This window comes from Plectropomus leopardus, chromosome 13, assembly GCF_026936395.1.
Source record: "Plectropomus leopardus strain MGB_pleo_1.0 chromosome 13, ASM2693639v1, whole genome shotgun sequence".
Lineage (NCBI taxonomy): Eukaryota > Metazoa > Chordata > Actinopteri > Perciformes > Serranidae > Plectropomus > Plectropomus leopardus.
The window spans coordinates 22,131,319-22,158,079 of NC_142188.1; the positions used below are offsets into that span (position 1 = coordinate 22,131,319).

The window sequence follows — 26,761 nt, forward strand, 5'->3', positions numbered from 1 at the left end:
CTCAATGATATGGCTGCTCCCAGCCAATCGGTGACAAGCCCGCAAAGATCAAAGAGGAGATGAGCCAACCATCTCTGCTCCAAACACCCAGCCCGAGATGGAGCTCCTCTTTGGACTATATATTTGGGAGCTTCATGACGTCCAGAGTCCTCTTGGAAACATCAGATTTAGGAACAGATCGTTTTTCAAATAAGAGCTGCGATTACAATTCCGCCCTGGAGCTGTTGGACAGGATGGCCACAGGCGAGTGTCCCGGAAAGGTCAGTCAGCACCGGGTGGACCACCTCCTCAGTGCGGTGGAGAGTGAGCTGCAGGCCGGCAGCGAGAAGGGCGACCCCACGGAGAAGGAGCTGAGAGTGTCCCTGGATGAGAACGAGCTTTGGCAGAAATTTAAGGATCTTACTAATGAAATGATAGTTACTAAGAATGGCAGGTGAGCTTCAATGCAAACAGTATATAATATCAGATACAATCCGGCACTTATAAGTATGATAAAAAATATGTTTGTTATTGTTTAATCAAGGCGGATGTTTCCGGTGCTCAAAGTGAACGTGTCCGGATTGGACCCGAACGCCATGTACTCTTTTTTGCTGGACTTCGTGTCTGCGGACAACCACAGGTGGAAATACGTGAACGGGGAGTGGGTCCCCGGTGGCAAACCTGAACCTCAGACGCCCAGCTGCGTGTACATCCACCCGGACTCTCCAAACTTCGGGGCGCATTGGATGAAAGCTCCGGTCTCTTTTAGTAAAGTCAAACTCACCAATAAACTCAACGGAGGAGGTCAGGTAAAGTGATGATGCTTGATGTTACACTTTCTTTGTTTTTATCTTCAAATAAAAACAGTTTTGTCTCTTTGATGTCTATTCCAAATTCAATGCTTATAATAAATTACGCGTGGAAATTATTAGCCTGACACTTCAAATGATTATATTTGTGTCGATGTGTTGTTTTGCCAGATCATGCTAAATTCCTTACACAAGTACGAGCCACGCATCCATATAGTGCGGGTTGGAGGCCCGAGGAGGATGATCACCAGCCACTCTTTCCCGGAGACACAGTTCATCGCAGTAACAGCATATCAAAACGAAGAGGTTAACAAAGAAATTTCATATTTAGAAATGCAAATCGGATTTAAAAGTTTATATTACTAAAACTGACGTAACAATAACGTCTCTTGCCGCGTACAGTGTATGCGTAATTTACGCGCAGCATTTCTTTTATGACTTATTAATGGAAAACAACAATTATAATCATTTTTGTTTGTTGTTTATGTTTGGATTACAGATAACTGCCCTTAAAATAAAGCACAACCCTTTTGCCAAGGCCTTCCTAGATGCGAAGGAGAGGTAAGAATTTTTCACATTCATCATTTAACTAAAGTCTTTAACACGTAAAAGTTTTAACATTGTTATATTGTCAATCATTTCCTTTTTTTCAGGAGTGATCACAAAGATATACGAGAAGACGCAAATGAAAACCAGCAGTCAACTTACTCCCAGTGTAAGTACTGGGGTTTTGTTTTGTTTTTTTCATGTACCCATCTGATTTCTGGTCACTCTTTCTAAGTTATATGCTTTTATCGTGTCTCCTCTCCTCTGTGGAGCCAGTAGGTGGTTGGTTTATTCCAAGCTCGGGCTCTCTCTGCCCTCCTGCCAGTCCTCACAGCCAGTTTGGGAGTCCCATCTCCCTCTCGCCGTCCCACGGCTGTGAGCGCTACTCCACCCTGAGGAATCACCGCTCTGCCCCGTACACCACCCCGTACGCCCATCGGACCAACTCGCCCAGTGAGTGCCCTCCTCAACCAATCCAGGAATTACACCACTTCCTCCTCAGCTATTAACAAGAAACTCAAACAAATGTTGCTGAGTGTGGGATGTTTTGCATTCCTCTGGCTTTTGTGTGAGCGGAGCCACAGAGCTGTAAATGGTTTGGGCTTCAGACGAGGAATGTATGGAGGGAATATTCACACCTTTAACTGTCATGCTGATATCGGAGGGACAGGAAGTCCCGAATCATACTGAGAAAACAACACGTTTAGTGATCACATTATTTCTGTAGTATATTTGAAACCACCAGTGACCTGTTTACCTACAGTACTAAATCCCAGCGCCTCTGTTTGTGTTGTAGTTGGTTACTCTGATAACTCGCCAGCCTGTCTGTCAATGCTCTCGAGCCACGAAAACTGGTCCAGTCTACAGATGCCAACACACTCCAGCATGATGCCCATGGCCCACAACTCCACCTCTGGTACCAACTCTAGGTTTGTGTGGTTCCTCTATGTTTATTTTCATTGCACCAACACATAACAATACAACTCACAAACACAAACATGATCCAGAGCTGACTAATTTATAAAAAACAAAAACAGTAGAAATGGAACATGACTACTCTACAAGTTACAGGTAACAAGGCATTCAAGTGTCACAGGTGCAAGTTAAATATACTCACAGTAAACTGAATTATTATGATGAGAAAAGAAATGACAAAATGTGAAATAAAATTTTGTCATATATCAAATGTTGGTGGGGAAAAACGTTTTTTTTTTTTTATTTATTTATTTTTAAAATTTTAACAGAGTTGAGTAAGAAATCCATTTGTGCTTAAATATTGGGAATATTTCTTACACCTGTCACTACTCTTTGCTTGTGTCAAAATAATTTCACCAATAGGATAAAATAAAAAAAATGATGTGTATCTTACATTACATGAGTATCATTCGCTTACTTTGGACAACAAAAAAAATGAATTAAGAAAATATTGAGATTGTACAGAATTTTTAGGTTTCCCATATACATTAAAATCAGATCAATATCAGTGTGTCTTTTTACAGCTGTAACATCCTCAATGACATCAAAAAAAGTCTCAATTCTTTCTCTCCAGGAAACCTTGGAGTATTTCCCCTGAATTCTTCACTTTTATGTATTTGTTCTCACTTAAATTCAGCTTTTTTTTTCACTGTGCTCTGTAGAAACAGTAGCTTAACATTTTCTGTTTAATGTACTGTGACTCTTAAAGATATCTCCCACTTAAAAAAACAATTATGGATACCATTTTTCAACTTTTTCATGAAGCACTTCTTAAACATCCTAAGCAGAGCTGAGTGATGACTTTTGTATCCATGTCTCTGTACAGTCAGTACACCAGCCTGTGGTCTGTGAGTAACTCGCCCCTGACTCCCGTGTCCCAGAATGGAGGGATAAACAACAGCCTGAGCTCCCAGTTCCTTCGAGGGTCCAGCAGCCACTACTCCAGCCTTTCTAACCCTGCCACAGTGCCCTCCTCTGGTTCTCCCATGTACGACAGCGGCACAGGCACAGAGGTGCACGACACCGCTCAGTATGACGCCTCTCAACATGGGCGACTGCCTTCAGCCTGGACTCCTGTGACGCCCCCGTCCCTCTGATGGAGATGTGTCTGAGAGCTTGTAGTGAGAGGTGATGTCTGCAGGATGATTGATCTGCTGTGATTTAAGGGAAGAACCAACCCCAAATTAAACAGATTGTATATGTTTCCATATCAAATTTCACAGGCAAAAGGCTGTTTACAGTTTTGTTGTGCTTGAACTAATTTTTAAGAATTTTTGTTCACATCTGAACTGGTACCTATGATAAGCTACAGAGACTTTTTTAATGTTCTTTGGTCTAATAAATCATCTAGTGTCTGTATTTTTAGCTTAAAAAATAATCTACTTTACTTTTATTCTTGGTTGACTTTTCCCTTAGGTTCAGCAAATACTTTTGTTCAGCATAGCAGGAAAAACATCTATTTTAATGTTAGTGAACCAAAATGTATTTGAACCTGCTTATATTAAGCATAGCTCAACAATACTCTCAGCATAAAGCAAAAGAAAAAGAAAAAAATGATGTACAGATGAAAAATTATAAAAGATTTTAAATGTTGTTTATAGTGTAAATGAGAGTATCTGAGGTTTACCATGTAAATAGATAAATGGAGCTTTTTGTACTGCAGTGACACCGTCTGAGATGTTATGCTCTTGATTATCTTAAAAATGAAATGAAAGGGTGGATCTAATGCCAATATTCTGCTATGCAGATGATAAACAACTTTTAAAAACATTTTAAGGCCATCTACATGACAATAAAAACTTGAATGTGCTTTATTTACTGGCGCTCATCACATATTACATTGCTCTTTGTATTGTTTATGTTGTCCAAGTTCAGCCACTTTTATCATGGTGTCCCTTTTTTGTTTTCTGTGCAGTTATGATGCTATAATGATAAAGCTCTACAGAAGCATCGCTCGTGATTTAAATGTGTTGATTGTTGAGACTCATTCCCAGGTTGTAATAAAAACGCCTCGGGCTGGTGTTTCAGTACAGCTGTCAACCCAAAGCGCCAGTATTTGACAACCTGGGAATGAGATTAAATTATCAACTATCTTTTTCCAGAGTTACATTCGGCACATTTAATTTACTGCTAAATGGGACACAACTAGATTTTTGGCCCATTTTTTTCATCCATTTATACAGTGTCTGGCTATGGATTGTCCTCCAGTGAACATTTCTTAAATTATTACCTACACAGGGGGTTTACAAAGTCTGGTTGAGGGTTGCTTTACATTAATGGAGGTCCACAGCAGCACAAGGGACTGTTTGATTTGAGTGTTTTTTGGTTTCTTGGGGGACAAAATTCTGTCAGTGGTCTAATTCCCGTCTCATTAGTGGTTCTTGATAAGATTACCATCATTGCTAGAGTTAACTGGGTGTTAAAACTAAAGCAGCTGTTTTGTTGAGTCCTATCCTCCAGAGTAAGGTCTACTGTGAAGATTAGAAATGAAGAAAATGCACCTTAGCTACGATAATCATGATTTTCCAAAATATATACCTACTGCCGTCTTCTTGTATGATCGTCTCTATATCATACTTTAACAACAAAGAAACATTTTTATTAGTGTTGTTTGGTGTTTTATTTTTCATTTTAACATAGGCTATTACAATTTTTGTATAGTGCTAAAATTTGTGGCATTATCTTCTGAACTCAGATAATCTTTCTTTTTGAGAGTAGAGTAGTGAAGAATGAGTATTTTTCACACATGGGTGAGGAAGTACATGTGTGTACATCTGAGGGAGGAGGTTTGGCTGCTGGGACTGTATAGACAGTGTGAGGAAGTCAGGGTGAGAAACCTCAGAAAACACTCAGCCGCGGTGCTCTCACTCTGTTTCTATTCACATCTCCGTGACATGAGGGCAGTCAACTCCTGAAGGATACTGGTGACACATCCATGGGTGACACATGATCATCTCCTGTGTCAGGAAGCTTGTGAAGGTTGTGAAAGTGCATTTACTCAGAAAGGAACCAACTTATGTCTCATTCAGCTGAACACACACTTGGTTAAACACTCTAAGTTGGATAAAAACATGTTTTTCACACTTTTGACCAGAGGACAAAAAGCTAAATTGTACTAAATCACATAGGCTATTCTGATCATTTTTACGGCTGAGTTAGACATACTGCTGATAGTTTTCTTCCTGTAAATCAACCGGCCATTACAGATATGTTTGATGTCTTTGAAACATTGGGATCTTAAAGAATATTTTAGACAAAGTCAGTAAAATAAATTAATTGAAAAACAGTTTACTATTTATCAAAATTACAGGACTGCACTCTGTGAGTATGCACAGAGCTTTTTTTTTTTTAGCACCATCCTGTCATAGTGCGAGTGTCATGATCCTTGTCTGATATCTTGAGGACTTTGTTTTGGGGTCTTCTGTGATGTTTTTCCCATGGATGCATTGGTTTTTCCTTGTTTCATGTTATTCATTCATGTGCTATTCCCTGTTTTATTTTGTAGAGTTACTCCTCATGTGTCATGTCTGGTTTTACTTCCTGTCTTTGTGTGTTTTCCTTAGTGTGTGTGTTTGTTTGTGTTTGTGTTTGTGTTTGTGTGTGCGCGTGCCCCATCTCACCCGTCCCTCATTGGTCCTACAGCCCACTCACCTGGGGCAGGTTCAATCTCAAAACGTTTTGCTTTGTTTAGCTATGTTTTCTGGATTGAACATGTTTTGTTTACATTTCACACTTGCTTTGGCAATGTTTTCCATGCCAAAAAAGCCTTTGAACTGAACTGAATCAAATCCTGCTGTATTAAAAAGTAGTTCGCCTACATAACACACCAGGGTGTTCAACCCACCAATGTTTCTGTTTAAATTATCGTTATGCTATGTATCTTCGGGGCTTTTTCTCACTTTCCTCTGTGGATCTTGGGGTTGTGTTTATGCAGTTTATGCCATAAGTCATTGACTGTAGGCTATGTAAAGACTGACAACGTGACAGCTCCCCCAAAGTGAGGTTATTAAATCTCGATCGCCCCCTGGTGTCTGACTGCAGTACAGGTCCTAAGACCCGCCCCTCCGTGTTAGTGAATGGTCATAGGCTGAACTATAAAACTCAAAGTACACACCAAATAAATTTTTTCCCAAAGATGGTTCCTGTCACTGAAGGTAGTTCTCATCACCCTGGTGCTTGCTCAGGTGTTTGTTTTCGTGACAAGTTCGGTTTTAATGAGTTATTAAATTATACAAAAGAGGGCGTTCCCGCTATGATTGACAGCTGTGACAGCCAATCCGTGTGCTCACATTCAATGGTGCTGCTCACGATTGGTCGGACGGGTGTTTGGGCGGGAACCCCCGTGCGGATATCGTTACTACGCAGATGCAGGGCTCCCGATGACATCACCCTCGCAAAATGGTGACGCTCGTATCCGGGAAATTTTAACCTCACTTCGGCATAGCGGCGGTAAGTGCGGGCACGTCGTCCGTCTGTGTTTACAGTCTATGCCGATAGTCCATTTAAATGCCCTCCTCATATGGTATTCACAAACTCCCGTCTGATACCAGTTTTTCCCTTTTTTTGCCCATCTCCACCTACACCTGCTGATCGGTTCCCTGTAGGCCTATATTTATACATATGGCTTTCCTTTTGTCAGGTCATTGTCCGTGTTTCAGTTTGTTCTGTTTTGCATCGATCTGTCTGGTCCTGTAAACTGGCACTAAATAATTATTTTTCTTCAAGTTATTTTTGCAGTGCTGTTGCTTTTTTTTTTGCACTTGCGCATGACAGCGAGCCCAGACATGTGTTTTGTTAATTAGGTGAGGAAAAATGCATTAAGTCTTGGTACTACTGGCATAACATAAAAATAACCTCGAGTTATACTAGAGTGTGTTTTTCATATTGGACCCACATTATTGAACTGAAACCTTTGAGACTTTACCAAACACTAGTGACCTTAATTATGACCAACAACATATTCTAACTAATAATGTAGTTTCTCCATCCTGGTACTGTATCTTCAACTGCGAGGGTGGACTGCACATTTTGTAAAACTGTAGGCCTAAGCAAGATAGCTATTGGTCTTGATCAGTTGGATATGATTGCATCATTGAGTAAACTACCAAAAACTCACCTCTTCCATTATGGTAACCCAAACCCTTCCTCTTTGAATCCAGGACTCTACATCTGCAATCTAAAATGAGAAGCTTCTATAATTTTGGTCACAGAAATACACCAAGTTTGCTGTCAAAGTGGAAAAGAAGTAGACCACCTAAGCTCACTCCATGATTCCTGCTTCCTCAAAAACAACCATGGCCCTAATGCTATAAACTTGACTTAAATGTACAGTTAACCCAAAAATTATATAATACAAGCATGCTTCCTTATAATTATATTTTTAAAAATTGTTCTCCATAAAGTCTTTTTTATTTATTTTATTTTTTAGCACTGTCTTAAGGTAATTTTCTTTCTTTTCTTTTTTTAAAAACTTTTATTTATGTTTGTTTATTTATGTATTTATGTTTTTGTAACGTTTTTCTAATTTCTTGCAAATTTTTGAGCCATGTCTTTTTGGTCATTGCTGGGGGGGGTGAACAGGATTCATGATATTCTCTGAACCCGTCAAACCAGCTCCCCAACTTTGCTGTTAAGGCTTCACCCATTGTTCTTTTGTTACACTCGTCATCCTTATATGTACCATGTAGAGATTTTATTGGTTAACTGTATGAATAATTACTTATATACTGTGACCCATTCCTAATTTACTGTTACCTGCTCTATTGTCTCCACAGATTATGCATATTGTCACAGGAAGGACATCATGCAGGATACACTCATGTGCCTCTCTATGGTGTTGCTGGTGGTGGACCTTACATGACCTCACACGGCGATGATCAGGTACAGTGCGTTTGTAGAAAAGTGATTTAGTTTACAGGTACAGCTCCAAATGTTGGCAGAACACTATGATACAAGAGCTTCGTCCTGTTTGCTGGAGTTTGGATTCACACATTGAATTCAAAGCCAACATCAGCAAACAGGATCTACAGCTGCTCAGCTGTGTGAGCTGTAGCATCAATTCAGCATATTTTAAAGAAGTGTATGTACTTCCTTAGACCTTCCTGATGTTTTGCTATTAAACATGCGTTGGCTGGGAATTCACTTTTCAGTAGATTGTGAAATTACATGCATGTTGGCTTGAATTGTTGCTGTCAAGCTCAGGGCAACAATCCAAGTCCTGTTTGGTGACCCAGCTGGTGATAAAAACACAGACCAAGCATTGTCCTTGAAAATGTCAGTGTATATGTAAGATTTCATTCAGCATTTCTGACACAGATGTGTGTGGAATTATGACCTTTTGTCTCATATTTTAAATTGTGTTTGCACTTAATTGAGCTGCATAATGGTGATTTTTAACAGCAGCGCACATTTATCTAAAGAGAAAACTCCACATTAATGTGAGCAGAGATGGTATTTGAATATTATATTACAAGTTATAGAGGGACACAAAGCGCGGTGCAGTTGAGTTGAGAAAGTGTAAGCAAAGGCATTATGGTAGAAGAGAAGCGAGGCTGGTCAACAGGCACAAGAGCCCATTCAGCACAGAAGATCAAGGTCAATGTATAAGGACATCGTGACATCCTCCACTTGTACAGGCAGCAACCACAGACTCGCAGGAAGCAACAGACATCTAATCCGCTCAATTGAATGCACAATGGACTGCTTTGCTGATGCTTCAGAGCGTTTCGCTGTCAAACCACTGGATTTGATGGTCTGTGGTCACCATGTGTACATACTATTGTGTGCATACTGAGTATTAATATATATTTGTGTCACATAGATCAACATAGACCAGATTATACCTGAAAAGGGGGACTACTTTCTTCATGGTTGTGCAGATTCATGTCCACCATGTTATGGTGTTTTAGGTTCTTTACAGGTTTATGTCTAACTTTAATAGCATTATTGTAGGAAAAAGCATCATCATCACATTGTGGACTGATAAACACGCATTTTTGTGCTTTTCTGTAAAAGCCAATTATCTGTCCTTTTCTTTTTTGAAGGAATATTATGTAAAGCAAGAAAAGATAATGGGGCATCTATCGACAAAAAATCTAAAAAGCCATGAAGGCAGGGTATTTCTCTAAGCCTAATAATCCCATTATGATCCAAATGAAAAAAAAGCTCTCTGTCAAAGCAGGGAGCATTGACGCAAGCATGTCTTGACGTCAGTAGCTGCAGTGAATGAGGGATGGGAGGGGGGAGAGCCAGAGAGAGAGAGGGAGAGAGAGAGAAAGAGAGGGAGAGAGAGAGGCGTGTTTGCCTTCAGAAAATACCACGAAATACCAGCGTCATTGGCATGAATGCAACTGTAGCTCTTTTGCAAGAAACCCGCCGCGGATGTGCGCATATAGACGCACGCAAAATAAGCAGCTTTTAAATTTCAAAATCATTTGACATCCAAGTGACACATTGTGGAGAAACAGTATAGGTGCTGCACTGGAAATCTAAACCAGATGTAGTACATGGAATATGATCCCCTGACCCGGGAGCGTTCATAAATAAATCAGCATATGAGAGAATGAGGAGAGGTAGAGGAGGAGGAGGAGGAAGATGGCTGTTGCTCAACTGGTGTCAGGCATCCATCTGTGACTCCTCTGAATGGAAAATGAATGTGTGAAAGTCAGTGATAATAATCTGATAAGGTCTGTGCAGTGTCATCCAAGTGGCTATCTCTTGAATGCAGAGTGCTTTTGTTGCGTTGGTGAAAAAAGAGAGCAGATTTTTTTTTTTTTTTATTCTCTGGCATTCAGAGCTGAGACCGGAGGGGAAAACTACCATCAGGCAATTTGTAAAAGCCAGACCGGTGGCGTCATTGCCTCCTCTGTAGTACGCGCCACACCACGACTCTCCTGCTGCATTTATTCACAGCCTCCTCTCAAGTTGCTCTGTGTCTTACCGCACATTGAAGTGAAAGCAAACCTATTCGCCCAAGATTTGTGATCATAACACAATGCGTGTTTGTTCGGTTTATGTTATTCTGGCACATGGATTAGGAGGTTTTGCGCAAGGAGCGTCACAGACAAACACTCGTCGCTGGACTGATGGTGTTGTGAAAGACAAGGTATCGTATCGCGCGCTCCCCCCCAGCCACTTTTTTAGTACAGTGTCTCCAATTTTACGCCGGGGAGGAATCCTCTCCTCTGTCACAGATGTTGCAAGAGAGCATTTTCTTCCCGCAACTTAGTGCGCAGCTCCAATGCTGCGAGAGGGACACGCGCTCTGGCGTACTTTCGCGGGCAGACCACGTCCAGATAATCTCCGTTTACATTGGCCTATACTCTTCAAGATATCCAAGAGTTCCCGTTGTGTCGGCTGTGCGTCACCCATGCCTGATTAGACTTGTAGTCTGACGTCGCTGAGCACCATTCAAGCAAAACACCACATACAACGTTGGAAATCAAAATTGATATTCAAAAAAGAATCCGGAGTGACGAAAACCAGAACCCAAAGACGCGGATCAACAAGTTGCCTCCAGTGCGTAACTTCGACCAAACATAATCCGCGACGCACGTGATCGACAAATCACTCCCTCTGCAAATATTTCTCATCTGTCAAGAGGAATAAGCCCCCGGCTGTCAGCGGAGACACATCTCGTCCGGTTATACGGTGGGAATCAGAAGCTGACCGGCTCCATGCCTCGCTGCGTCTCCAGATGCTCGGCTGGCCACCACATGGTAACTTTGCGCACACAGCACACCGGGAAGAGGACATACGGAGAAGGGATCTGAATGAATGGGACTGAGATTTATTCGCATTTCTCTTCTCGCCTCCCCCAGACTGTTGTATGCGTTGTATATCCTGCCGGTTGAGGGTGTCTCACGTTATCAGCAGATATCGATTCGGCGGTGGATAGATCCATCTCTGGAATAGGGAGCAGCAAATGTCGAAGAAACGGAAAAGTCCTGACGACCAGGACTTTGAGGAATCTCCCCCTGCAGGATGCAGCGACCAAGGTAGGAGTCATGGTCAGAAATGACAGTGAGAGTTGAACTTCTGCCAGAGTGCAAGAGACATGTGATAAAGTGATGAATTCCTTTATCTTTTGATATTTCTACAGAGCATTTCTGAGTAGGAACCAAAGGTTTATTGCAAAGTAAAAGGCTCCTTGTCAAACCTTTAGGATGCAAAGTCACCACAGCAGCTGAGTTAAAGGAACACTTCAACCCACAAATAATCATTTGTATGTCAATTACTCACCCAGTGTTGCTTTGACTTTAGGAAGAACACTTTATTTTCGCATGACCCCACAGGGAACAAAGAATCCAGTAACAGAGACATTTCTTGATTAATTAAAGTGAATTGGAGTCATTTTGATTGACAGCAGAACTATGTCAAAACATCTGTTCACAAACTCACACACAACCTACGCAGTAAAATCCAAGTCTCATTTATTCACTCATATGCTCAGTACTACCCAAACACATGCATTTTCACTAAAACTTTACTATTTAGAACACTTCCAAATAAACAGTCACTCTCAGAGTGACCATCTTTGGGGAAAAATTTATACTCTCAGTTACGTCCTCTCTCAGATTTCCTTGGGAAAGGGGGATTAGATTTTCCAAACAATCAGCAGAGACCAACGTACTTGCTTGAATCTAACATCATTTTAAGTCCATACTGAGTAGAGCCATGCCAGCATACCTGTTAGCCAGGATTTTAGGAGTGGAGTGGAAAAAAGTGAAACAAACGACGTCTGTGGGTGATATTTTGATGGCATGTACATTTCAGACCAGCTTCGATAGCAGCGTCTACCTTGTCTATAGCGCTCAGCATTCCCGTTATTACTACTCATTTGGTTTGGGCTCACAGCTGGAGAGCGTCAGTCCCGCCCATGTCCTCCCATGGCCCTCATTGGATTTTTTTTTACTTTAACTGAGAAGCCACTGTTTCATGTCACAGTGTTAGATTAATTATTGAATTATGAAAATTATTGTGTGCACAGGTTTTTTTCAAACACAGGTAAACCAGGTAAAAATAGGCGAGCGACTGTGATCCCACTGCCAGTAGCAGACCAGTGTACAGGGCACTGTAGCCATGCAGCAGACGAGTCTGCCTTTCTGTGTGTGTGAGGGTCGTATGTCTGTTTGACGTCACAGGCAGGAGTACATGTTAACAGTGGAGAGCAGTAGGAGCAGAGATTTGTGAAAACTTTACAGTGGTTATTTGTCTTTATATATCTCTTACTTATTTAGCCCTGCTTTCAAACTCAGTGCAGACGTATTTGGATTAATGTTTGAGTGCTGCTTAGGAGGGGATGGATGGTAATTGGTGGCAATGTGTTATTGCATCTCGCTGGTTAAAGAGGTGAAATTAGCACATTCACCTGGGTGTTGTGTTCTCATCAATGGCGATCAGAGCACATTTCCAAGCCGGATGTTAGCAGGTGTTAGCGTTTTTTTGTGCGGTGGGAATGAGGTTTTGGTAAACTTGAACTTGGTGGAGCAATCAGAGTAAAAGGTTTGGACCCAGGCAAATTTTGGATTCTGTATTCACTGTGGAGGCATGTGAGAAAAACAAAGTTTTCTTCACAAATTCAGCATAACACAGGGTGAGTTATTGATATACAAATGATCACTTTTGTGGTGATGTATTCTTTTAACTCAACAAATCCACACAGTATTAAACCTGTACAGAGACATGATCATGTTGCCATATAATCACGTCGGCACTAAAATAAGTATTTTTATCCCTTGAGAACAATCTTGTGTGCTGCAGATTGCTGCAGATTACTTTTTATAATCTCTCAACCATCCTCAGTAGAGTCACATTTATGTGACAGCAGGTTTGGTTGCAGAACAGACTTTCATTTTCAGATGCCGAGGGGAGAGTAGGAAGTGTGGCATTCGAGTTGTAGAGGCTGAGTGAACTCAGCTCGGTTGGGAGGTTGGCTGTCACCACTCAGGCAAAGAAGGACCTGTTGTTTCAGAAACTGCATTATACACATATGAAGTACTAGGTGGCTCACCTAGATTACAATTTCCAGTCCAGTTGTTAGGTTGGGGGGGGGCTGATTCAGTGATATGCAATGTGTGAGTTCAGATGGAGAATGACTGCCGGATATACTATCATGGTATCCCTGGTGTGCACCCAGGGGCCAGGCATGCTAATGGGCCATTTTATGTGCACAGAGGAAAATAAAAGTAAACTGTTTCAAAATGTGGTGGATACAAATAGCAACTCAGCAGCACAGAACAGTTACTTTACCTGCATTTCCACTGAACTAAAGAAAATAACATGTTTTATCTTTTAATAGAAGATAATGATAATAAACTGTACATTATTAATAGTGACATAGTTTATTCAGAATGATAAATGAATACTAAATAACTTTAAATATAATGTGAATGAATAGCTGCTGTTTGTAAAGTACTGAAAATCAATACTCAAGTAAAAGTACAATTACTTCAATAAAAACTGATTCGAATAAAAGTGAACATTACAATTTAAGAAACCCACTCAAGTTACAGTTAAAAAAAGGACCTGGTTAATAAGTCAGTCAAAGTTTAAGTTACTTTCCATTATAAGTTACTTTACATAGTGCAAAATAATGAAAAAAAATGCAGTTGTTGATAACCTTAAAAAAAAGGAACGTTGGTACCGAGAGAGTGATAAAAGAGAGAGAAAAAGAAGCATTTAAAGATCTTGAATTAGGATCGGGATTGGAGACAAGAAGAAGGCCATTTTTTCAGGAGCTGACTACAAAAATATGAGAAAATAGTTAAAATCTCATATTGTTGTTAGATTGCGCTCATATATGTCTAGGAGACATAGGCTGGACAAAAAAGAGATCTTAGTATGAATTTTCCTGTCCTCTTGGTAGTTGTAACTCATGTACATAACTTGCAATGTGTTGCTACTTACCCCTTGAGACAATGGACACAGACAATGGACAACTGACAAAACACTTTTTTTTTGTCTCTGTTTTTTTTTTCTTTTGCATCTCTTTGTAGTGGTGGAAGTATTCAGATCTTTACTTAATTAAACATACTAATACCACACTGTAAAACTAATTTGTTACAATCAGAAGTCCTGCATTGAAAGTATTACTCAAAGAAAAAGTGAGTATAATCAAAAACGAATACTTAAAGTATAAAAATAAAAGTACCAAAAAATATCCAGAATAATCTAATAAAAACAATTCAAAATAAATCAGAAAATGAGAAAAATGTTCGTCAGAAGTTGATTAATGGACTAAATGTTTCAGTTGATCTTGTGTAACATCATTTTTTATAAAACTTTCTTATGCTTAATATGCAAAAATCCTAGGTTGTACAGTAAAGTTGTCGGATAAATGTAGTGCAATAAAAAGTACAGTATTTTCTCCTGAAATGTGTTAGAGTAGAAGCATAAAGTATTGTAAAAAGAATAGACCCAAGTAAAGTACAAGTACCTCAAATAGTACATTACTTGAATAAATGTACTTCGTTACATTTCACTACTGGTTGTTTTGTGTCTCTTTTTGGTAATTTTGCATCTTTTTGGTTGTCTGACTGACTTTTCAACAAGAAATGTCAAAAGTCACTTCATGCCAAGACTAGTCCCGGGGCATTGACCATGTAGCCGGATGGCCTCTTTAGTAATCCATCCATGGTTCGAACACGCCAGCTACCTTCTGACTTGGGTGGTTCACCAGTGAAGGGGCATGTGCCACCCCTGGCCATCCCTCTGGCTCAGCCACTGATTTCTTCTTGTTGATTGATGTGGATCCTGCATTGCGTAGATGAGGGTTATTTTGCATCAGGAAAGCTCAACATCAGGCACAAAATGAGGCCACTATACACACCAACTGTAACAATCTGTGTTGTTAAAGGTCATGTCCCTTTGGGATTAAACACCCGGAGCCATGTGGAAGTCTTAATCCAGTCATGGGGATGATCACAGTGATTTAGTATAAAAAATAAATGTGGGCAGATTCTTGCTTGATCATCAACGGGTAAACAAAAGCCAGTAAACAAAAATCAGCCCTGTTCTTAGGGATATTATGCTTTACCTTCCTCATAATGCCTGTGATCTATGATCTGTGCCAATGAAAACACTGGTTCAACTCATCCTTTAGTCTGAAATTCAAGCATTCCTCTTTTTCAAGAGGCAGCTTTTGAAATACCTCAATCAGCAGCGTGGCTGCTATTATGCTGGCAAACACGCGACATGAGTTGTAAGTTCAAGGCCAAGAACAGCAGCACCTTCAAGCAGAGAGCCGTGGCTGCTTGTATGAAGTGCTGTAGCAATGGAAACAGCTTTTACGAGGAATAGACGTGTGCTGATATTCAAGTTTAAAGCTACATTTGTCACATTTAGACTTGAAAAATACTTTAACCTACTTAAGAATTTATACATAATTTCACCCCTGTTTGCCTTTTAACCTTTATATCTTTTTTAAGGCTAAATCACAATAATCTTTTCCAAAATGTACTGAATTTACTTGTTTTTTTGCCATATGACACCTTCGAAATCTGACCCCTGAAAGGATCAGTTCATTACCAAAAAAAAAAACTCCCATATTTTCTCATTAACCTCTTGTAAAACCAAGGCATGCAGGTGGTCAGGCTATTCTCATGCACTGTTTGTATACCTACACCTATGTTGTTCGTATATACCTACAAAAAGTAATACACCAGAATTGGTAGTAATTTTTATTTTTAGTAATTTGTGTATGACCCATGAAATCGTGAAAGCTATGATCAACAGACTGTGAAAATAATGGATGTAGCCATGATGTCACTCATTGGACTACCATTTTGAAGCCTCGACCTTTCGGGCGTCACCATCTTGTTTTTTTAGGCCCAGTAGTAACCATATTTTGACAATAGGGTGGAGCCGTGGTAGAGCAAGGGGTGAATCTGAATGAGAAGCCAAAAAAAACTATTGACAGACAGCTTGTCACTCAATACAGCACCACCCTTAAATATGTAAACTTTAAGCCTTAATAAAATGTCAACTGGTGAGTTTTTGAAAAATGTAATTCCCCATACAGTTGCCATGAATATTGCAATTAGCTAGAGAGCCCAAAACGGTATTTTTTACCAGGCTGTAAACATGTTTATTTCTGCTTTAAAGTTTGGCATTTTAACATGGCGGTCTATGTGGTCTGACTGGCGTCTGGAGTCAGCCTTAAGTGGACATTTTAAGAACTGCAGTTTTTGGCACTTATGTATTGGCTTCATTTTTCAGTCTCAAAGGTAACCGCTTGGCAATCAATGACAAATGTGCTGATGGGTGTAAAAAAGAAGTACTATAAAGAGTAAAAGTGTGTGTAGATAGATTGGGGTATTGGATGGGTCAAACAAAGTCACAGTTTTCCCCCAGGAGAAGTGTGTTTGTGTCCCATGTGAAGCTAAGTGAACTTTGAGTTATTTTAATACAGGCTATGTTGTCACATTGTCATGTTACGTTAAGTACATAACTTTACATTAAATACATGACGATGCCCAACCTTGTTTCTTTTCCTAAACCTAACCTATCTAACTTTTTTCTTAAACCTAACCAGTAGGGATGCTAATTTGTTAGGAATTTTTGTAAGATATCACATGACGCAGTGTGTGAGGATATGTTGAGAGGGTTATGCTTTTACGTGACCAATGTAAGAGAGGTGGATCGAATTTAGTGGTAGTTTGTTGTGCTCATTGAAAAATTATAACTTGTACTAGCAACATGCCTTTCCAGAACCAGGGTCCAGAGAGTTGTAGTTTTCATAAGAACTAGTTTTCTTGTAGATTATCTTAAAAAAACATGTATTCTAGTAAGAGATTATTTAATTTTTCAACACTATGGGCACCACAAACAAAATTTCATTTACTGCAGAAAGATCACAATCAGATATCTCTAAACCCGGACAAATAAAATTACATTTATCTGGAGGTCATTTTTTTGTAACTTGAGTGAACTTAGACCTCAATATAAACTTGTCTATGCAGTGCAGGTCTTACAGTAAACATTATGGCTTCCTAGGGCTTGCAGACTTGTTTGTTTGCACTGAAGACGTGACCTGTTTGCATCATGGTCTTTGGCTCTGTATCGTTTTGGGCCCACGCCCAAATGCGAGTTTCCCTTGGCAAACACGGAAGGAGAGCCGGGCGCTTCCTTCCCCAACTGTGCCTGGCATCTGTGACTACTTAGGGGGTACACACCCACTGAACCCCTCCCACTCGAAATTCTGCATGCTCTGATGCAGGATGGCAGCACTATAGTGTACAGTACACTGTCAAAGCAAATGGAATAAAATAAATTTTAAACTAGATTTAAATTCACCAGTAGACTCAGTAAACACTGAGTGATTTATGAAGGAGCCAAAGGATATATTGTAACATCTTACTGTAAAATCAGGCAGGAGGTCATATTTTGCTTTAAACAGAACCACCTAAAATGAGAGGAAACCGTTTGTTGGCACAAGTGTTTGTCCAAACTAAACAGCTGCTCTTACAAAAAGCAGACAAATACAGTAAAGCCATGGTGTATTTGTGCATCATAAACAGAATCTGAAAACTAGCAGCAGTCTCTATGGTGCTGCCACTGTCGCTGCTCCATTCACTGTCGTCTCTGAGGGCTCAAACTCGTATTTTCTCATGGAGATCGTTTTTGTTCGCTCAGATATCCACGATGAGGCCAGGAGGGGAGGTGTAGAAACCGGGGCATTCAGATTCATATCAGGACCACAAAGCGTTTTTTGTTTAGCCCTCTTGGTGAGCGGCCTGGACCTGTCGATTACAGGGCCACTCCTGGGTGTCCCCTTCAGCCCCCCACCCACCAGCCGCCACCACAGCTGGTCAGCAGCCTTCAGCTGTGCAAATGACCAGCTCTCTTCCATTACGGTTAGATAGGAGTGCAAACCACCTATAGGTGTATTGCTAATTGGAATATTTTTTCCCTGACTGTCCCTGATAAGGTGTCAATGTGAGAAAGTTGAGCTGTTAAAAGCATTAACCCTCTGAAACCTGATAATTCTCTGTACGAGTGATCCCTCTCACATTGTAAATCTCATATGATCCACTGTAAAAAAAAAAAAAAAAAAAAAAAATATATATATATATATATATATATATATATATATATAGATTAGTGTAGCGCCAAGATTTTTTCTATCATTGGTTATGTTATACACGTGTTATTACACGGCTTTTTGACTGGTCAATGATAGCATTCTGCAGTCTGTTTTTTCTGAATAGCAGACAGATGAACAAAAGACCATTGCTACTTACACAGTTCTGATCATAGAAGCTTAGCAGAGGCCGTAAAATAAATACTGAAAAAATGAAATAATTTTTAAACCAGTATTTTGTGTCAAATGATTGATTTCTTTAGTAAGTAGCTGACTAATAAGCAGGATAATTTCGCAAACTGCTGGACCAATCAGCCTCACATTTTGTGTACACGTTAACATATGCTCTAGGACCTCCCATGGTTACAGTGTTTCACAGTTGTTGAAAAACCTGTTTTATGGGCTGTTTTCTACCTTCATAGACTTTCGGCTCTTAACTGACTGGAAGGGGCTGTAAGGCTCCTGGTAATCTGCTCAACTGAAACCAATGAGCCTTACCATCTGTTGCAGGAGACATTTTGGCCTTTGTTGTGGATCAATAAACTGACATCCATAGCAAAATTGCATTTCATTTTGAACTGGGGCATCTGCAGAGTAATTCCATACGTTATGATCCTCGAAAGTTTGGCATGATACGAGATGAATTCCCCGTTTTTGTTGTCTTCACTGCCATCTTGACGGTGAGGGAGCCATAAGGGTCGGTTCCGCAACAGCTGTGTCAAGGTTTCCGTCTGTCTGTCTGGTTTTTGTCTGTTAGTTGTGTTTATTGTCGTTATTTCCTGCTTTGTTGTGCTGTAGCCTACAGACAAAGTTAATGGCATTAAAAGTCCAGTTATGAATACATTCATACTCATAATTACATTGTACATATTTCTGGATAGTTCCTGTCGGTAGGAAAACTCAATTTAATGCGCCATGGCTCTATCAAAAAAAGTCAAGGTGTATATTTTTATTAGTTTCTGTTATGTTTTTGAATTAGACTGTGGTGTGTCTGCTGAAATTACCAGAATTGTCTAGAGTGGAAATGACCAGCACTGACGGCCACCTGGCAGAGATCTGCACTCTACTGAATGCATGTTTCTAGTTCATCCTATAGAATAGGATGGTATATAATAGGTTTTATATGAGGGTCAAAATAAATAAAACGTTCATGAAATAGGTCAAGTATAGCAGTGAAAATGGCAAAAGTACTCATCAATATACGCATGACGTTATTAATGGGCCAATAAAAGCAGCTGAATTTTAAAAAAAAAGTTCATAGGTTGGGTGGCATGATAAAAATTCAGCCTCATTCCCACTGCACAAAGAACTCGCTAATACCCGCTAACATCTGGCTTTTTAATGCAACGGGAATGCGTACAATCGGCATTCACACCCAGGTTAAATGATTCTGCAGTAGACATGGGTGAACGCTGTAATTTCAGCTCTTTAACTGGCGAGATGCAATGACGCGCCGTCACTAATGACTGCTGGTGTTTTGTTTTCCTTTATCAGACCCTTTAAAGCAAATAGTTTCCAGATATCCTCTCCACTGTAACAGTGATGTTGCTCCCACTTCGCTGACAATACGTCAAGGAGAACATTACAAAATGGCCTCTGCTCACGGGAACAAAAAGGCCCTGTTCCTGTGAGACAGAGGATCAGCGTGGTCAAGCCCAGTTAGAGTTCGCCTTTCACTCTGATTTTAGACTGTTGAGAGAGCAGTTCCAGATCTTGCAGATCACTCTGTCCCCCCAGATTAAACTGAGGCGCAGCACGGCGTCATACACCGACATTGCTTTCCAGCGGTGCACCGTGTGTGTCTTTAGCTTGGCTTTGTGCTCACGTTGCTGAAAGACTGTGGAAGTGCAGCAGGGCTGTTTGCCGCTCTCGTGACGCCACAGAGCACTTAGTGCGTAAACCACATGCAACCTCACACACATTCAAACACTCACACATCCTCATGAATATCCTTATCCATGTCCTTCTCTGGAGACATCACCGAGCAGCAGCTTCAGCCTTTGAGGGCCGCAGCTGCAGGCCGTTTGGAACGGACTCAACTTGTACAAGAATACCACTCAGTGGTCTCGATATGTATTACAGGTGACAGTATGTCACAAAAAGATTTGCGTATGGAAAGAACGGAAATTTTTTCATTTCTACGTATTTGTTTTTTTTAGATATTTATACCACATGTTGACCTTTGACCTTTCTGTGATTTGCCAGTGGTTATTGGATGTTTCCACCTGTGAACACAGAGACAGACACACAGACACTAGGTGGGGCTAAAGTATAAAGATAAAACGCAGGGAGTGGTGGCAGAGAAATTCACTTCGGAGTTGGCAGTAACTCTGGATTAACATATGTCTTCATCATTGTTTGCAGACTTGGTAATGACTACTGAAAGGTTTTACAAATCAAATGATTTATGTGATCCTCTAATGTCAAAAGAGTCTTCAATGGCACCGTTTTTTTTTGTGAACTAGCAGAAGACAAAAAAAGAAAAATAATTCCAGTCTTGTGTCAAAGTGGAATCATTGTTACATTACCCTGATTTTATTTGTTTTTAACCTTTATAGTTTCAATTTGACTGCAGAGCTGAATATGGTTAATTCTGCTTGTTACAAGTTTAAATGAACAGTCGTATTTTATAACAATGTAAGTCAGGAGAAATACATACAATAGTTTCAAATTAATGTGTGAGTAAGGGACAAGGCAAGAGTGTGTGTGCATGTGTAAGTGTGTTTAGTTCATGAATGGTGTCCATGTGTTATCAGTAAACAGGCAGACCTGACGTCTGGCTGCTCGGCCGTCTCGGCCTGTTCTGATGTCTGCTGTACGGAGAGACTGACAGGCCTGTACGTCAGCACCCATATTTCTCACCTATGATTCATACTGACTTTGTTTGGCTTCTGATGAGGGCTGCAGGCAGCCGGCTACCACTCGTCCCCCCAGCCACTCCCCAAATTCTTTGACCTCAAAATGCAGCGCTGCTTCTCTCTCTCGCTCTCTGTTTTTCAAAGCATTTCTTTTCAAAGGCACAAAATTGATTTATATCAACTCATACAAATTAACGATAAAGTCAGCTACATTTTATTGAATCTGTTTCATTGTTGCATCAGTCACTGCAGGATTTTTTCCCCGATGTGGCTTCTGTTAACACTGAATTCAACCAGAATAAAAGATAATTTGATTAATTATTATTTTACATGAAAAATATGATGCACATTGTTATAACAATGCCAAAAGGGTTTGCTAATTAGATATTTGTTGAAAAAAATTAATTGTACTTGCCACATCTGGCACCCATTTTTCCTAGATGAAAAAATATTGAAATATAATTCTCAGTTATAATTCTTTTTCTTTGTTCTCAGCACATAAGGCAAGATTTGGGCCTAATCAAACAAACTCAAAAATGCTGTGAGCTGTGTTGTGTTGAGATAATTTCCTCTTGGTGTGTCTACGTGTAATGCTTGCACAAGGAGCAGAGTCAAACAGTCAGTCAGCAGCACCTCACTGTATACACACTATACAGCGTCACAAGAAACGCACTCTGACAGGCTGTGTGACATCACTCAGCTGTAAGTAATGATACCACTGTGTGTTTGGTGGTTAAAAGGCTTACATTTAACCAGGACGCTGTCGGCTCATCAGCACGAGCAGAGGGGTAGCATCGTGTATAGAGAGGGTGTTTGCCTTTTGTAAAGCCAGTGCGAACTCAGCCTTGTGTTTGTGTGTGTGTGTGTGTGTGTGTATAAGTTAGAGATGAGCATGATATTTTGATGCAGCAGTGGAAGATTTCAGATCTGTTACTGAAATAGAAGTACTAATACTGCAGTTCAAAAAAAAATTATGTTACAAGCAAAAGTCCTGTATTTAAAATATCAGTCAAGTATTAAATTCAGCATATACTTAACGTACAAAAAATAAAAGTACTCATCATGCAGAACGGCTCAACTCAGAAAAAAATGTATTATTGGATTATAAGTATTGATACATTTATATGTAAGTGTCTACTGTTGCAGCTGGTTAAGTTGGACAATATATACATAACAATAGACTATAATGTATTAGTTTTTATTTTGTAATAACAATTTAATTCTGCAAAGTAATCTTGTTACTAAAACTGTCAGTTGAATGTCGTTGAGTAAAAACTAAATTATTTTCCTCCACACTGTTGCGGAGTAGAAATATAAAGTAGCAGTAGCACTAGCACCTCAAAACTGTACTCACATACAGTACTTGAGTACATACATATAGTGACACTTTACCACTAGTTTATGGGGGAACTGATGAGGTCATGGCTCATGTCTCCTGCTTGCATCGTCACCTATAGCTGCAGCTGCTGCTCTCATTGTTCTAACAGCGTGAGGGGCATACATGCACGGACACACACACACACACACACACACACACACACACACACACACACACACACACACACACACACACACACACACACACACACAAAAAAGCCCCAAATCTTTGTTGATAAAAATCATCACACAAGCAGACTTGTGGTGGAAAGCAAAAGTCTCGGATAATAAAAAAGAAATCATCAAATCATGAGCTTAAACAACACAATTAGTGTTTTTATTCCTTTTTTGTTCAGGGCAATGTTTGCAGCTGTATGCGTGTGTTATCTTTCTTTTTTAATACACGTGTGTGCTCACATGATCACACAATGTGGACATCTGAGGAGACACTTTGACCTCCTGAGTTGCATGCAGTTTTATGAGATTGCACAGTGAAGCGTTGCACATGGCCTAGTGACGTCAGCAAAGCGAATGAGCACTGTTCGTTTTTGTTATGTTTCATTTTTTTTCTTTCCCCTCCACAGAACCTCTGACCACATGCTCACCATCATAGTCATCCTCTAGAATTACGGATGTGATAATCTGGGTCAGGAGTGGTGCCAACAGAAAACACTGCCCGCTAATCTGCATAACCAGGATTTATGTGTGTGAGAGATGAGTATGTGTGTGTGTGTGTTTTGTCAGAGAAAAAAATGTTAAAACACTTTTTGTTTATAAATTCTTCCTGAGTCTGTAAAATATATAATTCTATTTGCTCAACACTAGATTTGTTATTATTGTCATTTTTATTTTAGATTTTTTTTTTACCAACAAATGAAAGAAAGAAAAATCCCATATTAATCAGTTAATTTTAAAATGTACCCCAGAGCCAGTCCTTAGAAATACTCTTTAATGCTATAATAATACATCCTTAATAGAACACACAATAGAACTCTATGTCAGCTGCTTTATTAGCAATGCATCCTTCAATTCTGACACAAGATAACCATTTGGTTCCTCTGGAAATATTGTCACTTGCATCAGCCAGGCTTTATGCTGCATTTACTTAAATACATAAACATTAGCTTGATGGTGAACAGCTTGATGTTATATAAGGTGCAAAAAATAATGTAATACTGTTGCTATATGAGAAATGCAGAATGCAAAATATTCCTTAATTTCTGCACTGTATTTTTTTTCAGAGATGTATGGTTAATTTGAAGGGAATAAATTACACGTCTGCTGCTGCGCTAATTCAAATGTGAATGGTGCGTGTATGTGTAAATGCTCATAAATTACATCCAACCTTGTGTGTGTGTGTGTGTGTGTGAGAGAGAGAGAGAGAGAGAGAGAGACAGACGTTCAGGCAGGCATAATTTGTGCCAGTTCTGTGACGTAGAGGACATGAGGCCCAGGCGGGTGCTGTGAGTGGCAGTAACAGCATCTCCTGCCTGAGCCTTCCCCATCTCTGACTTCATTGGCTCTAGCTCTGACGCAGATACACGCACCAACCCCCTCCCTCCCCCTGCACACTTCTTTCATCACGTTTTTTTTCACCCATTTAAATGTTGTTTTTTTTTATTCATGTGCTTTCTGCAGTTCCCTCCACTGCAGCGCTCCACACAGCTCCAAATCACATATCTGCTCCACCTGTCCATTGTGCGCTCTCTAAACAGGCTTTCTCTGTTTTCTCTCATGCATTTTTAGAAACCTTATCAACGTTTCTTTCATTTATTTCTTGCCATATTACCCACGTTAATCCTCTTTCCTTTTGAATTTAATTGTGTTGAGCGAGGTTTGAATCACAGCGAGCCACTGAGAGCATTAGAGGTGTTATACGCTCACATTAAATTTGTCAGCATGTGGCACATGAGCCAAAGACGGCTTCCACTGTTTCAGTCAACTGCTGCATTTAAACTGTTGACATGTGCAATGAAATATGTTCATCATGGATCACAATCAACAACAACAATCATTTAATGAACAAGATATTATTAAAAATATATTTTAAATATTTTATAGAGTTATTTGAAGGGACTTTTAAAATTATGGAGCATTGGAGAGAGTACATTAAATTAAATCTGTCTCAGCTGTAATGTTTCTGTTGACAAATTAAGTAATAAACTAAAACCGCATGATCTAAAACTAAAAGTTTTATCGGAGGTTTTCTTCTGGTGCTACAAAGTACAGCAGTGATCCTGTAACAAATGCATCATTTTATCAGTCTGGTATTATTTTCTTTTTTCCACCCTTTTACATCAAATATGTCTTGTTCTACTCAGTTTATTCTCAAAACACACATAAAAAAACGGTTTAACACCACAATTATAAAGCACACATATGATAGGTTGAGATATCAGGATTTTTAGTAATATTGCACATATGACATAAAGGTATTTTTGAATGGTCAGCCTTTTATATTAATGCATGGTAATACTGAAGCATTTTTATTTTTACACCACATCTTTAATATTATTTACCTATTTTTTGACGTTCTCCTGAATGTAGAATGGGTATTTCTCTTTGTAGTAGTACAGCTAAAGAAAACTATGGTTTATTAAAATACTTTCTTTTTTTTTTTTTTTTAAGCTCTGGCCGTACAATCTTATTGAACTGTAGCCTAATCCCCAAGTTAAATGCTATGATCTGAGTAAAAAGTCCCATTGTGCAACAGTCAGTTAACTAAACTGATATAGAAGAGAAACAAGGTGACCAGGAACATTCAGTGCAGTTGTCTAACTGCTTGTCTCTTGTCCTGTCAGACTTTGCCATGGACCTTGGTCTTATAGCAATTACTTTTGTGTGGACAATATTGTCTTAATTAATAGTATTGATAGCCAGCTTTTCAAAGCTGCATGAGGGCCAAGACCAACCAGTGTTTTGCTGGAGCAGTGATGAGGACATGGTCATTCACCATCATTAACCAAGTTCATTTACCAAGGATAATGCTTGATTTAGCTTCTGTTTTTTTTAGGTTAAAAAATGAAACCTGAGTTAAGTTACATATGGGCATGTGGTAATTTTACAAATGAAGTATTTGCTGTTATTTTTTCCTTGTGCTTGGCTGACGAAAACATTGTCGCTTTGTGGGGTCTGACTATCAATTCACCAGAAAATTGTCAGATCTGAGTTAATCACCATTACTGTCTCTAACTCTGGTATACACGTATGGCCTTCACCAAATTGTGTAATCCACCTAGTCATTACAATAAGGGTGCATGTTGGCTGCTGACTGGTCATACAGTTTCATCAATCCTTGGCTTGAAGTGACCTTGAGTTCTTGAAAGGCACTATATAAATCCAATATATTATAATAATTATTATTATTATTATTATTATTATTATTATTGTTGTTGTTAATTATTATTATTGTTATTATTAAACTCTGATCTACCACTGGCAGATAGTGGTAGAGATGGAGAATATCCAGCTTTGTCATTTGTCATCACTCTTTAGGCTCCATGTTTGATGTGCTGGTAAGACAACTTGGCTTTTAGCAAGAAGCTTGTCATACTGTAGTTGCTGGATGTGCCACAGCCTGCCTCCTTTACATGCTGCCTAGAAATTTCCAAACAGGAGCATCGTTGAAATGTATCAAAGAGGTCAAAAGAGGAAGTGGAGCAGACAGTTGAATCATATATGATATAATACAGCATACTGGAAGGTACGGGACTGTGTTTCAAATAAGATCAGTCTCTTTATCAGCTCCACCCAAAGTGAAAGCTAAGCCCATCATTGTCCTCAGGTTCTCTGAACATGCTCTTACTGTAAGGGAGTCCATAAAAGGCAACCTTCACCAGATCGGCTCGTTTCCTGTTGACAAGCCAGTGCTGCGCCTCCTCTGGAGGGACATGCAGGCAGCTGAGGAGCCAAGTTTTATAAGTGGACATTTGCCCTTGGGCCCTTGGGGACACAAGATTTAATCCCTGCTGTGCAATCTACATGTTGCTTCCACTGATGTGACAATGCTGACAAAAAAACCCTCCTGGTCTTTGATGGTTTCATTGCACTGGACTCTAACTTCCTGTCATTCACCATGTGGAAGTCCCCCGAGACACAGCAGACTCAGTGCATGTGGCAGCAACACATTCTTATTC

General features: G+C 39.8%; 2 protein-coding genes across 7 annotated transcripts in view; both read left to right on the plus strand.

The window, feature by feature from the left end:
* The first annotated feature begins 59 nt into the window (after positions 1-59).
* tbxtb (T-box transcription factor Tb) lies at positions 60-24,894 on the plus strand. Its single transcript, XM_042502679.2, has 10 exons — positions 60-433; positions 524-788; positions 960-1,094; positions 1,288-1,349; positions 1,442-1,503; positions 1,611-1,787; positions 2,131-2,263; positions 3,136-6,758; positions 8,084-8,189; positions 23,210-24,894. Exons 1-8 carry the CDS (start codon positions 60-62, stop codon positions 3,404-3,406), a joined length of 1,479 nt encoding a protein of 492 aa, XP_042358613.2. The 3' UTR covers positions 3,407-6,758; positions 8,084-8,189; positions 23,210-24,894.
* The window catches only part of pde10a (phosphodiesterase 10A), a 71,615-nt gene continuing 54,418 nt past the window's right edge, over positions 9,565-26,761 (plus strand). Inside the window, exons 1-2 of one of the 6 annotated variants that reach the window (XM_088086737.1) lie at positions 9,586-11,026; positions 11,129-11,305. In XM_088086737.1, coding sequence (XP_087942863.1) covers positions 11,233-11,305 — 73 coding nt within the window. In that variant the 5' untranslated portion in view covers positions 9,586-11,026; positions 11,129-11,232. Of the gene's footprint in view, positions 11,306-26,761 lie in introns of all 6 variants that reach the window. The other 5 variants (XR_006106580.2, XM_088086738.1, XM_088086739.1 and 2 more) reach the window with 5 other exon arrangements.

What these genes read in the sequence shown, in the direction of transcription:
- tbxtb (XM_042502679.2), top strand. Translation starts at nt 60, where the DNA reads ATGAGCCAACCATCTCTGCTCCAAACACCCAGCCCGAGATGGAGCTCC. An exon ending in AACTCAACGGAGGAGGTCAG is followed by an intron (nt 789 to 959) that starts GTAAAGTGATGA and finishes TTGTTTTGCCAG; the next exon opens with ATCATGCTAAATTCCTTACA. An exon ending in ACCTCTGGTACCAACTCTAG is followed by an intron (nt 2,264 to 3,135) that starts GTTTGTGTGGTT and finishes GTCTCTGTACAG; the next exon opens with TCAGTACACCAGCCTGTGGT.